Source organism: Apaloderma vittatum, unplaced genomic scaffold (genome assembly GCF_000703405.1).
Source record: "Apaloderma vittatum isolate BGI_N311 unplaced genomic scaffold, ASM70340v1 scaffold40578, whole genome shotgun sequence".
NCBI lineage: Eukaryota > Metazoa > Chordata > Aves > Trogoniformes > Trogonidae > Apaloderma > Apaloderma vittatum.
Window position 1 is genome coordinate 1 of NW_009733133.1, and position 17,211 is coordinate 17,211.

Here is a 17,211-nt window from a genome sequence, read left to right on the forward strand (position 1 = left end):
GGGAGCGGGGGGGTTTCCCGCGGCCCCTCGTTTCAGAGGGAACGGGGAATGAGGGCAGACAGAGCCCGAGGCGGCTCAGGGGTGCCTGAGGGTTTGTCGCATCTTACCATAAAGTGTTCCCCTCTTTTTCTTTTTTGATAATTACTATGTCAGATTTGCACTTTGGGGCGCTCCTGGTGCAGCTAGGGCTGTTATTTTCCTATCTGATGCACTGCTGTGCTTGTAAGAGCTTTGGATCAATTTTTGGAAATAACAGTGATGTTTAAGGGGTTTCTGGGAAAAAAAAGAAAGAATTGTGTTTATTTTGTAAGTTGGTTAAGTGGAATTATGTGAAAACAATCCATAATGGTCCTTTAAATAAATGTGCTACACGAAAAAGATTTCTTCAGAACTCAACTTTTTACCATCGACTAAACTTGTGCAATAGTCGCTCACCTTTTTTGTTCTCTGCAGATAACCAGGGAACATTTATGGACTGTGAAATGCCCCAATTATGTGTAAACTAGGATGATGCATTTAAAGAAAAACCTCTTGACAGTGAGCAGAAGCGCTCAGGACTAGTGTGGAGTATCTCTGGATTCTTTTCTTTTAATTATTTCAGGCTTATGCTTGCACCAGGGAAATCTAGGCAAACTCTTTGTGACCATTGGTACCTGCCGTTGTAGTTAAGCGTATAGTCCTGTGACTAGCAAATGTGAATAGTTTCACAAGGACTTGGTTCATTTAGACTATAACATCTTAGTTTACTGTCTCTCTATTTCACAAACTCGGAGCTGGTACCTATTCTTGTGTTCCAATTGAACCTGCATTTCTCGTTATTTTCCCTGTTTATGCTGACATAGATTTTACTCTGCTGAGTTTTGTAATGAGATGTCAAGACTTCTGAGAAATTGCGAAGGAAATGAAAACACGCAGTGGTTCGCTTGCAGCACAGCTGGTGCTTTGTTTTTTTTAAACTATTAGTGTTGTTAATTCATTGTGCTTAGTTCTTTTCTGTCTGCAAAGCCAAGGAAATCCTAGCATTTTATCAATGGAGAAGGCTAGGAACTGGGATGTAAAATGGAGCAGCCTGGAAAATGCTATGGGAAAGGTTTACTCTACAATATACATTTAAGAGCAGAATACAGCAATAAAATATTACTCTATATTAATAGCCTTGTTAACATCGATGAACTACAAACCCAAACAGAAGCTGGAGTGTGAGGAAAAGGCTCTTATCTCTCTCAGAAAGGCCATCTATTTTTAGTGTCTATTGAAATTGATTTTTTTTTCCCCTCTATGTGCATGTGCTTTACCCAGGAGACCCACGAGACACAATCATTCCCTTGAGTAATATGCTATATTGCATTTGTGAATAATTGTACTACTCTTCACTAAAATATTTTAAAACATATTTAAGTCTTGCAGAAACAGCTGGAATTAAACAAATTCTTAAGTGCCTTGCTGAATAGAAGCCAAGGTCCTGAACTCCGAGCACTGGCTTTAAAACAGGAATAAAGTTGTTGTAACAAACCTTTTTCTACTTCAGTGAAACTCTTCTATAGTCCTACCCTTTCCTTTTTTTTTTTTTTTTACAGTAAATTATCAGTCACATCCAACAGACTAATGCAACTGAAGTGATAACTGGTAATAAGCAACATATTGTAAATATTTGCATTTAAGCTAACTTCTGCTTGCCCGTTATTTGCTTGCAGCTCAAAGAGTTTGTGTCAGGAGGCTGTGTTTTGGCCCAATTTGTTGGTGTTTCGTAAGCTTAACAGAATTCATGTTTGGGTTCATGTTTATATGCAGATGCATCAGATATGCTATGGAGATAGATATTACTGTTTTGAAACACACACATTTTCAAAGAGGTATCCATATCAACTGCAGTTCTTTCTAGTATGGTGTTCTTAGGGGTTTTTTAGGTGTGGAATATGTGCATGCAAATTTACAAATTTACATGCACAGCTGTTTCTTTTGGAGTTGTTTTCTTCTGCTATAGCATTGCTTATCAAGTTGAGGATTTTTATATCAGACAATTTAAAGTTTTCTCCAAAAATGCATTTTCACTTTATCCATCCTCAAAGCTGGATTTATCTCTCACAGAAGTCAAAGAGCTGGTTGACTGTTACAGACCAGGCACTATCCCTACTAAATGTGAGTTTTAAAAACGTTTCTGATTTTAAGTGCGGCATTGAAGCTGATAACCATTTAGATGGGAAGCAAGCAGGCTTACTTTCGAAAGGTAATTTTCGTCTAGAACTATTTTGTTTAGGTTCTAGAGAGAAGAGTCATTTACTGTCTAAGGTCAAACTGCATTTTTAACTGTTGTCCCTTGTGTCTCTGCCTTTTAAATCAAGATTTCGTCAGTGTTTGAGTCTTGCAACTGTTCAAGTGATAACGCTTATGAACTGGACCTCTGGCCTGCAGCATCTCTGCCTCCCTCCTGTATTACCCTCCTGAGTCCACTGTGGGCTGACAGCCGGGGTTACCACCTGCTTGAGAAAGAGCTTCTTCATATCTTCTTTTTCTAAAGACTTTATATCGTATCACAAATTATGTTACATGGATAGATTTTTGTTTTGCTGTTGTGGGTTTATGTTTTGGTTCTTTTTAGCTTGTATGCCTCTTTTCACACCAGCTTTCATAAACTGTCTTCCAACCTACTTAGTCCTATTTTTGCCTGGGAGGTATAGACGGCCTTTTGCAGCGTGCTGTGTCTGATCTCTCCAGCAGGTTGTTTTCCATTAGCATATTGCAAGCTCTGTGTTCTGCCTTCCTCGGAAAGAACAGACCTTGCAAGATGAAGCACAGTGAGTCCAGAGCTTCATTCCAACCAAAAACTCCTGTGCTGTTTCCTCAGAGGCCCTTGGCATTGATGGTCTTTGGATCACACGCTCAATCTCTTTTAATTGTGAGAGTATACAAAGACAAACAGCAGCTCAGGTGACATACCACGTTTTTTTTAAAAAAGAGGCCTGCTAAGTCAGAGTGTAATGGCACAGGCCTCAGTTCAAGAAAAGCGGGAAAGCAAAACCTGCCTGAAGTGTTTACACAATGCAGCACTTCAGCAGGTCCCTCCGTCCTGCTAACTTTAAGTGCACGCTGAAGATCCACTAAGTTTCTGTCCTGGCTAATTTTGGGTAAAAATGGGGGAAGGTGGGTGGCGTTTAGGCTTCTGTTTCGCTTTGGGGAAGTACAAGTGGAAAAATAGAAGCAGAAGGCTTTAGTCCTGAAGTTTAACTCCTTCTTTCCCCCATCCACTCTGTCCTGTGCTTCTGGTTAGGTTGTCATTCACAAGTGTTTTGAGGGCAGTAGCTTGCAAGACTGGCACATGACATTGCTGATACTGTCCTTTTCACATTGAAGACCTCTAAGGACATGCTGAGACAACTCAGTAGCCTGAGCATTTTTTAAAAGCTGATATAAATTGTCTTCGACAGAGAAAAATTCCTTCTTCTGAGATTGTGCTTGATGACTTTTGGTTTGGTTTTTTTTTTTAAAGAGACCTTTTACTTGGATCCGATGATAGTAAGTATATGATTTCAGCTATGAGATCAGACCTGGAGTTTTGATACATGTTACTGTAACATTACATGGTAGTTTAAATAGTAAACATTAAACTTTCAGAGTAGTAGTAACACACACCTGCTGTATGTAAATACAGGTGGGAACTGAAGACACTATAGAACTCCAGAGGCTAAAGGCAGAGTCCCAGGCGTATGTAGAGACAGTTGGTTTCAGTGGACTCCCTTTGGGCTGTTCCTCTTTTGGATTAGGTCTTTTGTTCCCAATGCAAATACAGGGGCTGAATGTCATACTGCACGTGTTTATGGTTATATTTTATTGGAAACATTTCAAGTAATATTGTTAAAATACTGCTGTCCAAGGTGTGTTAGCAATTGTCGATTTCTGGTATGCGTCATTCAGCAGGGAAGTTTTGAAGCTTTCTGTTAGTTTTGCAGGTATTTACAGTGAGTCCTTATAAAGCTCATTCAAACACTTGCTGTAAAACTGTGTGAGAGATGGAAGGCTGATACGAGAATCCAGTCAGAGGCAAGACAGCTCTTGAGTAGATGCAATAATGGTACTTAGAAACAAGGCCTTGAAAGTGAAGTTCCAAGAACGAGGAAAACTAAATAAAAGGAGTTGAGTGACTGACATTACAGGTTAGGAGGAGGATCTTTGCAGCAACATTGCTAGAATGAAAAGATAAAATAAGTGAAGCAAAAAAAAGTGTTCCAGAGTGAGAAGGATCCTCAAAGGAACATACTGGAATAGCTGTTAGGAATAAAGACATGATGGAGTTTGCAGCTACTAAGCCTAGGGAGGGCAAGAATTCAAGAAATTTTGTCAGAGGTACATGAAGAAAGGTGGAAGAGTATTTCTGAGCACTGACCAGGGAGACATCACTGGAGAGTGCATGGGGAGTGGTTTTGTTGGAGTACTAGGACGGAATGCAGGTTGCTTGTCATTCCTTTGTCCAGTTTCATCCTGTGTATTTTCCAGCTGTTGGAACAGTGTAGTTACTGACTTTGGAAAGGAAAGGGAAGTGGGGTGGTAATTAGTGGAGCCAAGGTTCCTATTTTAAATGAGAAGGTCTAAGAATGCTTTTGATCAAGGAGACTGAATCAGGAAGAAGGAGTTTGTGGAGAAGAACAAGACGAGCTGAGAAAGGCTGTGTCACTAAACCCCTGGGGTAGTTCAGCAGCAGGTGAGAAACATCTGTATGTGGTTGAGGAGGGTGACAGAGGGAGTTGCAGGAAGGGTGAAGAAAAGGCAGTCTCCAGAAGTGGGGAAGACTGCTTCATGTTGTGCAGGTTTTCTTTCAGGAAGAAGTAATTAGATCTTTTTTAATGGGAGTGGGGACATGGAATGGAAGAGAGATGAGAGGCACAAGATGAGCCAGTGGTGGCAGAAAGGCAGCAAGGACCATGAAATTACAGCCTTCTGCATGGCAGTAGGAATGCATAAGCAGAATAAAAATTCCCTGCAAGGGTCTCCACTGTCCCTACTTCAGTATAATTTGTGATAATATGCACCTTTCTGACCACATGATGCAGGAGTGGCACAGCCAACGGCTTCCCTCTCCTGCCATGGGTTGTGATTGTGATTGCAGTTGGTCAGGGGACACAGTCCCTGTTCCAGAACCCTTAAAGCAGTTGATCAGGAGACACAGTCCCTGTTCCAGAAGCCTTAAAGTCTTAGGGCCTGGTTACTTCAATGCAGCTTCCCAAGGAGCTGTGTGCAATTTCAGAACCTATTAACTAGTTGGTACCAAAAGTCCAATATCTTAGTTCGACATATACAGTTGGGAAGGGAGAGGGCATTTCAAAATCCCTGTGTGACCTGGGAACAGATTGCTGCCATTTAATGTTTTGGCTGTTGCGGAGAGAGAAAATGGGAAATGTGAATGAAGAGCGGGGAGGGAATAGGAAGAAAGACAAGAATGTAAGTGAGACTTCATCAGTTCAGGTTTATGTAATGTATTTGAAAGCACTACAACCTTTGACATTAAACTTGATATCCAGGTTAATGATGAGCATTTCCAGCCATAGCTTTGAAGCCCACAATTTATAACCACCTGGCAGTCTTTTTTTAATAAAATGCTGAATAGAATACATTTGCCATTAGCAGCGTGCTGACTTAGTGGCAGCTGACACACTTTCTTGTTTACATGTTGGTATTGGGCTTATAGGTTATCTAAAATACGTGATTATTTAGTATCCATGAGTTGGTTACATGTGCTGAGGAAGCCGGCAGCTCATGACCACAACCTTCTGTATGCTTTTCTCACAAGCGTGGTTTTAAATGCATCGTTCCCACTGATATAAGCTGTCCTGTCTATAACTTCACCTAGAAAAGCATGACTGATCCTCTGTAAAGTTACTTGAATATTTAAGTCACTATGGAGATATGAGACAAATCAGAAAATAAAAAATAGCCTGTGGATTCAGAGGCTGATACAGCATTTTTGTGATGTTGTTACACTGAAAGAAGACTCGTGATCATGAAACATACGGATAGCAATTATTTTCTAGTATTTTTCAGTGTCTGCTCAGAAGTATGTACATATTTTATGTTGATTATGAAACAATTATGTTGCATATGTGAGAGAGATTCTGTGCTTTTATATTTCAATTTAGTGGTAAATTAATCTGAAATAATTGACAGTGATTGTACTAAAGCCAAAACAATTGATGCTAGTGCTCAGCGTGATGTGTTGGAATAATTTCCAATTGATGGGGTGTAACTTTACAATACAATAACCTGTCGTCATCAAGGAAGGGGCTTTTCCTCTAATGAGGAGATTAACATGACATTTCAGAGCTGCCCATTATTCATCCTCCCACCTTTTGTCTTGCTACCATCTCATTTTACTTTATAGTTTCCTTCTGATGCCCATGTTTGTAATGATTAATATGGTTTAGTAAGCAAACACACTCTGTACCTTAAATTTAGCTTTCAGAGAGTGGAAAACACCAACTTGAACTTGCATAAAGTAGCAAAGCATTTATAAAGAAGAAACAAATAGACCATTTCCTGGCTTTACTTTGCTGCTTAACTTAAGCTTACTTTGGGTGGCCTTTTTCTGTTGTTCTCCTGGTGCTCTGCCAAAAACTATTATGGTCCATTTTCCGGTATTGGATAGATGCTGTGTGTGGTTTGGTTTTTTTCAAGACTGTTGTGTATCTCAGTAAAAAGTAGCTCTATCTATTTTTTTTTAAAAGAAAGTTTTTTATTTTTTTTTTTTTAAAAAGAACAAGATCTTGGAGAAGACTCAGAAGACAAAACTGACGAAAATTAAAATTGATGTTATACTTGTGATAAATGTCATGTAAATGAAAGTTATGAGGAATGTAAAGTGGGTTGTCATTGACTGCAGTTGTGAGGAACCCAGATTATAGGATTGGACATTAAAAAATGTCCCAGGGCAAGGTTCCTGTGTGATCCCCTTTTCTGTCTTACTTGCCAGTGCACGGTGCAGTAAGGGCTACCTGCCTCAGTGAGTAGGTTCCCTGCGTGTTGACCCCTCTTCCATTCCTTCCCCTCAATGCTTGCTCACATAGACCCTTTTCCTGCTGTTACTTCTTTTTCTCAGGAATTCAGGATCTTAGCAAATTGAGGGGACGTTTGTCCACAAGGAGGTTTTTGTCTCCTGTAACGAAAGGAGTCAGTAGGTACATGAGCAGATGCTGAGGTCTGTGGGTAAGAGCTCAAAGTCGTGGCTGTACTAAATATGTGGCAGAAATTCTGTGTCTTTTCTGTTTTCTGGATCTTACCTTCTTTCTTACTAAAATCAGTTAAGTTCTGCCCATGGGAATCTGTGCTTTGAGCATGAATTGGATTTTTTTCTTTGTTTTTTCTCATACCCATACAGGGAATCTTCATGTATTCTGCAGGAATGTGACCCAGTAAAGGAAAGAAACTTGTGTTGTGATGTGGTGAAAGAAATAAAAATAGAAACCTAAAAAAATATGGGGAAAACCCAGGCCCAGTGTCCTTGCCACATGGAGCAAATTTGAGGCTCAGCTTGTGTGCTGTGTTGTCTTCAAGTTTGGTATAGTGTGTCCAACCAAGTGTCAAACTTCTGATGATGTAAGGGGTAACAACCTCACAAGCTGAGACACTGAATTGTGTAAAATAAATTGGAAAAATCAGTCTTCTCGGTATTTTTTGGACTTGACCCCAAATGAATGACTTAAAATAAGTACACCTAATTATTTGTAGGGATTTAATGCTTCCACAAGCGTAAAGTCACATTTTGTAGACAAGCAAAACTTTGTGGTTATCTGGGGTGATGGGGATGGAATATTGACTGACATGGATAACCTACAGTAAATTGGGAGTTTGCTGCAGCTATGAGACTGGTGGCCACACACAACTAGCTTGGGTCATGCCTTCCTTCTGCATCAGCTAGACCTCAGCTGGCTCCAGGAATGAAGAGAACTCACTAGACCGAACACTGTACTCGGGCTGAACTTTTTCCAGGCATTGTGAGTAGTACTGTGCCAAGCTCACTTGGCCCCTCTCTGAGCCCAAATTATTAGGAGGGTCAGGGAGTGACTGTAGTCCAAGAGCACCAGCTGATCCCAGGTAGAGTTCTTCCCACATTGGATGCTGGAGTTTTCTAAATAGGACATAAGTTGGCTCCATGCATGGTTTGTTAGGTCAGGCCCTCACAAGCAGCCCTCCAGCTGCTGAAGCAGATTTGATCTTTAGGCTGAGTAGCCACAGCTCAACAGGCTTTTAATCCCAAAAGCCCTGAAGGGTCTGAGCTGCCCATGGATACTAGGGAAACCATGTATGTACGGCAGTGTTCAGAAACATCAACGACTGAAAACCTGTGCCCCATCAAAAATCATGAAGACAGCATGAAGCTGTTAAAATTCTATGCTTTCTGCCTCTTGAGTTTTTGGACTGCGTTAGCTTCCTACCTTCAAAATTTTCTCTGGAAGTTTAAGAACTGGGAAAATGTGTGTATAAATAGAGATACATATTTCATCTAGTGGAACTTCAATAGATTATTAAATATAGGAGTTGACAACACTGAAAAGTTAGGTCTAATTTAAGCAATGATTGAAAATCACCCCAAACAGAAGTCTCTAATCTGTGTGAAAATGATGCCATCCCTGTAAGCACAATAATGGCTCTTTGTCCTTGATCTTGGAAAGGACAGACAGCAAAAAATGTGTCATAACTGCACAGGGTTCTGGGTCAAGAATGATCGTATCTGGAAAAGCTATTTCTAAGATTGTTACTAAGTTGTTTCTTGTAAATTAAAATAATTCTAGTAATTCTGTTTCTTTTTAAATTAAGATAAAAAGTCTGTGTAAAGTGGTGTTCCTATATTCTGCTGAGGCATGTGAGCATACTGCTTAATGATGATGTCAGAAATGCTCACTGACAATATGCAATTGTAAAGTCACTTATTTTCACTGCCTACAATGAATGAAATGCTAGCAGTAAAGAACAAATTAGAGATGGGAGATGATATCCCTCTACAAGTGTCAAAGTTTATCTCCATCATACGTTTCTGTCTGGCTACACGAGGTAACAACATAAGCAAAGGTAAAACACCTCAAAGTAAGTACTTTCAGAGAAACTCGGGAAACATTAGCTGAACCATTGGAAGAACGATCTATTTCCAGGTATGTAAGGGAGTATAAATCAGGTATAAACACAAGTTTTGGTTGACCAAAACTGAAGCCTCTAGAAAGTAAGCTTGCAAAAGGAAAAGGCGCTGTAAATTACCAGCAGTTGTATGTGAGGCGATGCGGACACCAAGAAAGTGGCATGGGGAGGGTGTGATTTGGGTACTATGCTGGGTAAGGGGTAGGTGGGGGCCTCTAACCCTTTTCTTCCCTGTTAAACTAGTTAACAACATGGGTTTGGGATTTTTTTTTTCTTTCTAGAAACTGTTTTGAATTATTTCAGCCAGGCTGTTTACAGGCCCCCAAGGAAGGGGGCCAAGCACAGGTGGGCCCGTATTTTCGTCGTGACTGGGAGCAGAGGTGTTTTGTCCAGGGACTGATCTGAAAGCTCAATGTTCTTGGGGAAATCACACCGACAGGGAAGCAGCTCATCCTGCCACCTACCAGTTTCCTCAAGGGATGATGAGGGATTCAGGCGAGAGCACAGCTTGCAGCTGTGATGGTACACCAGCTAGAGTGGGAGACCAAGTCTAAAAGAAGAGGCAGAGGTGTACCTGGGGAGGAATGCAGGCAGGGGCCTGCTGCTGCTGCTGCCAAACTGCCCTCACAGAGGCAGTAGCAGAGATCACAGGTGGGAGTTAGCCTTGAATCTGACAAACCATGAGAAATCTATATTTTTGAATATTTCACTGTTAATAATTTGAATTCTGATGGTGGCAAACCAGACATGGAAAGAGTCTGAAGGCATTAGCTCTGATTATCATTTGTCACAGCTTCTTGACTGCAGAGGAACCAGTTTAGACCAAGTCAGTCCCTGGCCCATGCATCCTGAATTCATGATTTTCCATTGGAGGTCCCAGAACTCGAGTCACCATTTGTTTTCTCTTTTGTTGTTGGTTGGTTGTTTTTTTTACCCCGTCTCTCCTTATGTGCCTCTATCCTGGGTCTAAAAGCTGCTATCATAAGAATTACTGAACCTAAAAAAATAGTGCTTTGTACTATCTGAAAGCTTTGCTGCCTTGAATCATACGGAGGGTAAAAAGCAATCCATCAAAAATATCAATGTTTTTTAAACCACTGAAACCCCCATTTGACCTTAGAGTTGGAAGGAGAGGGATGCTTATCATGATAATATGATTTAAAACCCAATTCCTCCTAGCCTTGTATAATGTACACAGTATTTCACAAACTGGTACAAACATGAGTGGGAAGGCTTGTGAATTACCAGAATAGCCGAGATGTTAAACACAGACTCTGTTTTGGGCAATGGTATTTATTTATCTGGAGAAACATTTCCTTTTCCCCTGGAAGAAAATTGGAATGGATATAGAGAGTATGTTTTTGTGAGATTTGGCAGTGTTCAGTGGCTTCATTAGCCAGGATTACCCACAGGGCAATTATATCTAATCTTCATTACATTAACAGCTAAGCATTGACTTCCTTTTTATTTCTTCAGATTTACTTGTGCAGCCTTCATGTTGTCCCTGTGGCCAGTCATGTGGAATTTAAGGCACCTCTGTTGTCATTTCTTCTCACATTGTTCATTCCTTGAGCTGCTCGAGGTATTTGAGCAACACAGTGTTCTCATATCCTGAAGAGCTGTGTCCCTACCCTACTGCTGGAACAAGCATCTCTGTCATATTCCTTCCACCCTCTCCTCAGAGTAATACCAGTCTTTTCCTTCCCCCTATGCTCGCTTTCTTCTGCTCAGGGAATGCCCTTCCTGAGGTGCTCAGCAAAGCCACAACCCTGTACACCCTTTAAAACCTCCCTGAAGATCCACTTCTGTGATGCTTGCAAGAAACTAGCTAAGTAATCTGCTTATCTATTTCGTTCAGCTCATGAGTCGCTCACTCCTTCCATGGTGCCTGCAAGAAACTTGTAGACTAAGTCTACTTTCTTTGTTTTCATCAAATTAAAAGCGTTGCTGGATTGTGCCCCTTCGTGGAGGTTGGGTGAATTCTAGGATAACGAGATCACAGTGACCTTCTGGATGCCAGTGTGTTCTTCCTGCACATTTGTTGCTTGTGTCTTATGTGACTTCTCATTAGAAACTGTGTCTGCCAGCAGCCTGCAAATAAAGAGGCTTTACTCTTTGCTTGGCTCCTCATGAGTGGAGCATGAAATATGTGTAGCAGTCCACCTGCTTGGAGCTGTTTCTAGGCTTGGTGTATTAGTTTGGGAACTACTTCAGGCATGATCAATGTTTTTTGTCTCTAGTAGGTATCTCCTATCACAATTTGCACAAGTGTCTGAAATACTATTTTTAAGGAGCTAGTAGCATTTGATGTGACTGCTGGCTGTTGTCATCCTACTCCATGCATTTTTCGTGTTATCTTATTTGTGTTTGTAACTCCAAAAAAGTTCCGTAAGAGAAATGCATGAAGGTTCTCGGCTTGCTAATGATCTCTAGCAAGTGTAGTGTTATCCACACTTTACATAGAGAATTTCAAAGTATTTTAATTGAACACATTTTTTAACTTAATGAATAAGAGTAACAATTTAAAGAAATTTTTTTTCTTCGTAAGAGAAGGTAGCAAAACGAATTTTTTTGTAATGGTATTGTGTAGTGTCATGACATAATCCTTACAGGTAATACATACATTTTTATTCCTGTGCCACATAACAAGTAGCATTTACTTGTGGCTTGTTGTGCTTGTCATGTCTTTCTAATGCACAAAAAACAGTGGGTCCCCGTTTTGTGCAAATGAAGACGTGTGTATTTAGTGTCCTTTTCAGCGGGGTATCTCCATCTGTGTGAATTTAAGCACACGCTGTGTGTCAGCAGGGCTGGAGTGTAAGACATGTACCCTTTGTTCACTTGTTATCAGTGTTTCTCAAGGAAACGGTGTGACCCTGGCGGTGTCAGCATCCTAATTTGATACCTATTTTGCAACATTATTGTCTAGCAAACTAATGGTCACACAGGCAATTAATATTGCTAGACATGACAGCAGGGTTCCTTTAATTAGTAAAGACTCCTGTTTCTTCAGTAAGACCCAGAGTCTGAATCTCCATATTCCCTGCGAGCCCTGTCTTGGTGGTGGAGGCTGGAGCCGCACAAGTGGAGCTAATTCTCTGGTTACTTTTTCCCACCGTCTGGGGAAGGGTTACCTGTGGATGAGTCCCAAGCATTTCATAAGTGTTAATATTTTGTTAGATGGAAAACAAGGGAACTGTCTTTGAATACTCAGAGTTACTGCTGACTGACTGCCCCATTTGCAGTCCCTGCGTGGAAGGAGAAAGAGGGCAAAGGAAGGAATACGAGCCCCCAAGAGAATACAAGTTTCTCTGCGAGCTTTGAAGTAGAGCATTCCATCAACGTGGACTTTTTTCTTTCCCTCTTCTAGTTCAGCTTATGATACCAAAACAAGACAGAAGGTGGCAGTAAAAAAGCTTTCAAGACCTTTTCAGTCACTCATCCATGCGAGGAGAACCTACCGAGAGCTTAGGTTGCTTAAGCACATGAAGCATGAGAACGTAAGTGGAGAATGAGTTCTTTCCCTTCATATTTTTATGACGCAAATTTGCAATATAAGCTTAATTTCAGATAGATATTATCTTTTTCGAAAAGTGTATGCAACTTTATAGCTACCCAAGATACCTGGACCTAGCCATTGTATGTGTAGCGAAGTCACTGGACTTTAGAGGCTTTTAATAAAAGGCTGCCTTTTTACTGAAGAAAATATTTCGTTGTGAGGATGCAGCTGCTGAAAACCGAAATAAGTGGTCCTACTCTTCTTTAACTAAAGTAAGAAGAGTGTTCTGCTCTATACCATTGGATGCTCTTGAGACATCAGTCCAGGAAAAAAAGAAATACCTCAGACCTGCTTGTGCTGAATTTGGATTCTGTTAAGAAATCAAAGGCAGGTAACTCACATCGAAATTAACCACAGTGTAATAGCTAAATGAAAGAGAGTAGAACTTCAGGCCATAAATAATTGAATACTATTCTAAGTTTATGTGGCAAACGGTTGACTTTCAGTGGGAGTATCTGCCTGCTTAAAAGTGACTTGATGAATTGAAGCTTGACTAAAATATAGTGGATTGAAAAGTGTCCTGGAGGAAGGATGCTAAAAAAGTTAACAGCGGAACAAGATAACCCTGAAATTGTGCGTAATCTTGAGTGTGACAAGTGTATAAGCTATGTGTCAGCTTATACAAAATAACAAGATGTTATTTTTCCTGCCTTTATTTCTGGTTGTCTAAAATCTTGTTGTAATTACTTTCTGTAACTAATACCATTTTCTGCTGGTTATGGAGATAGCTGAGGCTATACGCGTGTAGACCACCTTTTGTGCTGGTTGTACTAAGTTTTCAGGATGAGCGTGTGCCATATGTTTTTAAGTTTCATCTCCAAAATGCTAAGCACTGTCAATAATAATTACATGTTGCTTCACAAGTTTCTAAAAATAAAATGTCAATTCTCTCGTCTTTCAGGTTATAGGATTGCTAGATGTTTTTACACCTGCAACCTCCATAGAAAATTTTAATGAAGTGTAAGTAAAATTTTAACACCAGTTTATAATGTTTATAAATATGTAAAGGGTGAGTGTCAGGAGGGCAGAGCCATGCTCTTCTCCGTGATGTCCAGTGATGGGACAAGGGGCAATGGGTGCAAGCTGGAGCACAGGAGGTTCCACGTAAACATAAGGAAAACCTTTTCACGGTGAGGGTGACAGAGCACTGGCACAGGCTGCCCAGGGAGGTTGTGGAGTCTCCTCCTCTGGAGACATTCAAAACCCACCTGGACACGTTCCTGTGTGACCTAGTGTAGGTTATCCTGCTCTGGCAGGGCGACTGGTGATCTTTCAAGGTCCCTTCCAACCCCAAACATTCTGTGATTCTGATTAGTTACTAAGTAAGTACAATTCTGATTTTGAAAAGGAAACATGTACTTTTCTAATGGACCTGCACTCACAGTTGACTTTGTGTGAAGAACCTCAATAAATCTTTTTGCAACTTATCAACAAAAGAGGTGGCAGCAGAATGGGCCTCATTTTTTTTACTTTTTTGAATAATAATTAATAGGACCTGTAGGTATATGGTGAATGGTTTGATGCTGCATAATTGCCGATAAACTTAAAGCTTTTTCAGTTCAATTGTTAGCTGTATGTTAGCTGTAGATTATTTTTTCACAGTTAGATGGGATAGTTTGGGAATGCAGGGAAGTATTCTGTTGGTTAACTGAGACAAGGTAAACTTAAGTTAAATTCCTGACTAACGTAGGACCAGATGTATTTTGGTGCTGCTCAAATGTACAATTTATGTGGAGTTCCTCATGGTTTATATCATATATAAGCACTTAGGTAAACAATTTAACAGAAGAAATACTAATATATTTTTGTCTCTGTGGAAATTAACGGCCAAACCTCTCTGACTCTGAGGCAAAATTACACAAATGAGAACTGGGGATGATAGATACACACATTTTCCCAGCACTGTTTTTGGAAAGGAATCAACATTTCTGCAAAATTTGTCAATAAAATAAAACTTAAAGTGGGGATGGGGAGAGAAGTTACACAAAACACTCTTATTTCAACCAATCTATTGTTAATCTCCATCATCAGATATTCCAGGGCCTTGCAGGTGCTGTAGTTTCGGTGCCTCAGGCTTCCACTTTGCGGTTGGGTGAGGCTTCCTATTCATCTCAAAATGTGACGTGTTCTCTCCTCACTAAAGTGCTGTAGTGTGCCATGGAGAAAACAGACATAAAAGCTTTTAATGTACCACAAGGATTTTTCTTTTTTATGATACGAAGTCTCATAGCTGTGATTCCATTATTAAAGCTCACAGCTGATTTAAAGGACATAAAACTGTGTGTGAGTAGAAAATGGAAAAGGAACATAAGTAAGAGTGTGTAGTTACTCTTTAGATATGTTGCGTTTACATTCTCCCGTTCTTAAATGAGATGTGTTTCTTTGTTTCTTCTCTCTTTTATTTTCACAGGTATCTCGTGACAAATTTAATGGGTGCTGACCTCAATAACATCGTGAAATGCCAGAAGTTAACGGATGACCATATACAGTTTCTCATCTATCAGTTACTTCGAGGTCTTAAGGTACAGGCTCAATGTAGGAGGTTTAGAGTCAGCAACGAAAATGTAGTAACAACTAGTTCATTGCAGTGACAGTACTTAAACACGTTTTTTTATGTCTTAGGAGTGTGTAGTTAGCAGCAATCAGAAATGATCAAGTCATTTTTCTAGGCAGAAATAAAGCCCCAAGCCTGCCAGTGCTTACATGCACAACACATGTGAATAGTCCCCTTGAACATTAACTTTGGATCAGTGTCTATTCATTATTGAAGGAGAATGACTTGCTATATAAGGTCTCAAGTGAATGTGTTCTGTAGCACTGCGTGTGTTTTAGATGTTTCACCTGTCAGGAGAAGGCAGTGAAAAGACTTCTGAAGAATGTGAAATTGATAAAGAGGAATGTAGCAAATAACTCACATTTGTGTTTTGAAAAACATGAGCCAGTTTATAAAAACTGCAGCCCTTATTTTTAGAGAGAACATCACATGGGTGAAAAGATAACTAGGTTAGTTGGCTCTTTGAGAAACGTCCGGAGGCAGAAGTTTATCCTATCAATGTACGATGTTGCACACAAGCACCTACTTACTCTATCTGTAAAAATGTTGCTTCTTTTAATCGTATCAGTTAAATAACTGTTAGATAACACAGACAATTGGCAATGAAACTGTAGCAAGATTTTCTTCCAAAAGAAGTAAGATATATATCGTTTTGATGACATTGAACATATAAATGCTTCCCATTACTAGGTGATAAGCATTTTATCAGAGCAGTGTTGATTTTCCCAGGTACAACCGAAGGAAAAGGGTCAGCTGCTTTAGTCGCTAACTTAACAGTAGTTGATACTTTGGACATGGAAGATAACTTTATGTTTCAAAGCAAGCCCTGGTAAATACTGGCTCTGAAATATACTTATTACATGATTTTCAGCAAGTCACCTTATGCCTGGAACAGTAATTCTTATTCATGCATGCAGGTTCTGTCAATTTAAGTGCAGATTTTAGTGAATAAAAATTGCAGAACTGAGTCCTTAATTGCTTTGTCTCATTTGTTTAAGTTAATAGCTTAATTAGGAAGATTGATTCTGGAGTTAATTATGCAGCTTGTGGTTTTGAATATCAGGCTATGTTCTGTCAGAGCTAAATAATAGTAAGAATTGTGCTCCAAAGTGAATATTACTTTATGAAATGCACTCAGGTGTGTTTCTGGCTCTGTTTGGAAGGAGAGGGGTTGATGTGGGCTTGTGTCTTCTGGAATTGAAATTCTAACATCTCATTAGTCAAAGAACATTTGATCATCCGTAACTCCTCTCTTATGTCTATGCTGGAGTTATTACAACGTGTGTTTGCCTGCCCAAGTGAGCTCCGGGCTCGCTGGTGGGTGTGCTCAGCAGCGTGGAGCTCAGGCTTGGCCCCCTCCAGAAGCTTCCTGAGCTTTGTAGACCCTGCGAGCTGCAGGGTTGGGCAGACTCCTGAGCTGGCTGCTGGAGGAGGAGCCGTTGCAGTTGTCTGAGCAGAGCAGGGACACAGCTCCTTCTGCTGCAAGCGGCAGTTTGGTTTCCTGGCAGCTGCTGTGAGGAGCTGCCCTTCTGATCGTAGAATCATAGAATGTGTTGGGCTAGAAGGGACCTTTAAAGATCTTCTAGTCCAACCCCTCTGCAGCGAGCAGGGACATCTTCAACTAGATAGGGTTGCTCCATCGTGCCTGACCTTGAAGGACTCCAGGAATGGTGATGGAACATCTTATCCTTGGCACTGTCTCTAGGCATATCAAGGATAAGAAGGTTATTAGGAGCAGTCAGCATGGCTTTGCTAGGGGGAAGTCATGTTTGACCAACCTGATAGCCTTTTATGAGGACATAACCAGGTGGATGGATGGTGACCATGCAGTGGATGTGGTCTATCTGGATGTCAGCAAGGCATTTGACACCGTCTCCCACAGCATCCTCATAGGTAAACTGAGGAAGTGTGGTCTGGATGACCAAGTAGTGAGGTAAGTCACTAACTGGCTGAAGGGAAGAAGTCAAAGAGTTGTGGTCAA

The 17,211-nt window shown here is 40.5% G+C and overlaps 1 protein-coding gene across 1 annotated transcript; it reads left to right on the forward strand.

Annotated features, from left to right (window-relative positions):
- Positions 1–12,487: 12,487 nt before the first annotated feature.
- Positions 12,488–15,198, forward strand: LOC104278705 (mitogen-activated protein kinase 14A-like; the record flags this gene model as incomplete). The annotated part of the gene is made up of 3 exons (XM_009875752.1): positions 12,488–12,617; positions 13,578–13,636; positions 15,087–15,198. Coding segments are annotated over 3 exons (301 nt in total), but the record flags the coding sequence as incomplete, so codon positions are not given.
- Positions 15,199–17,211: the final 2,013 nt, after the last annotated feature.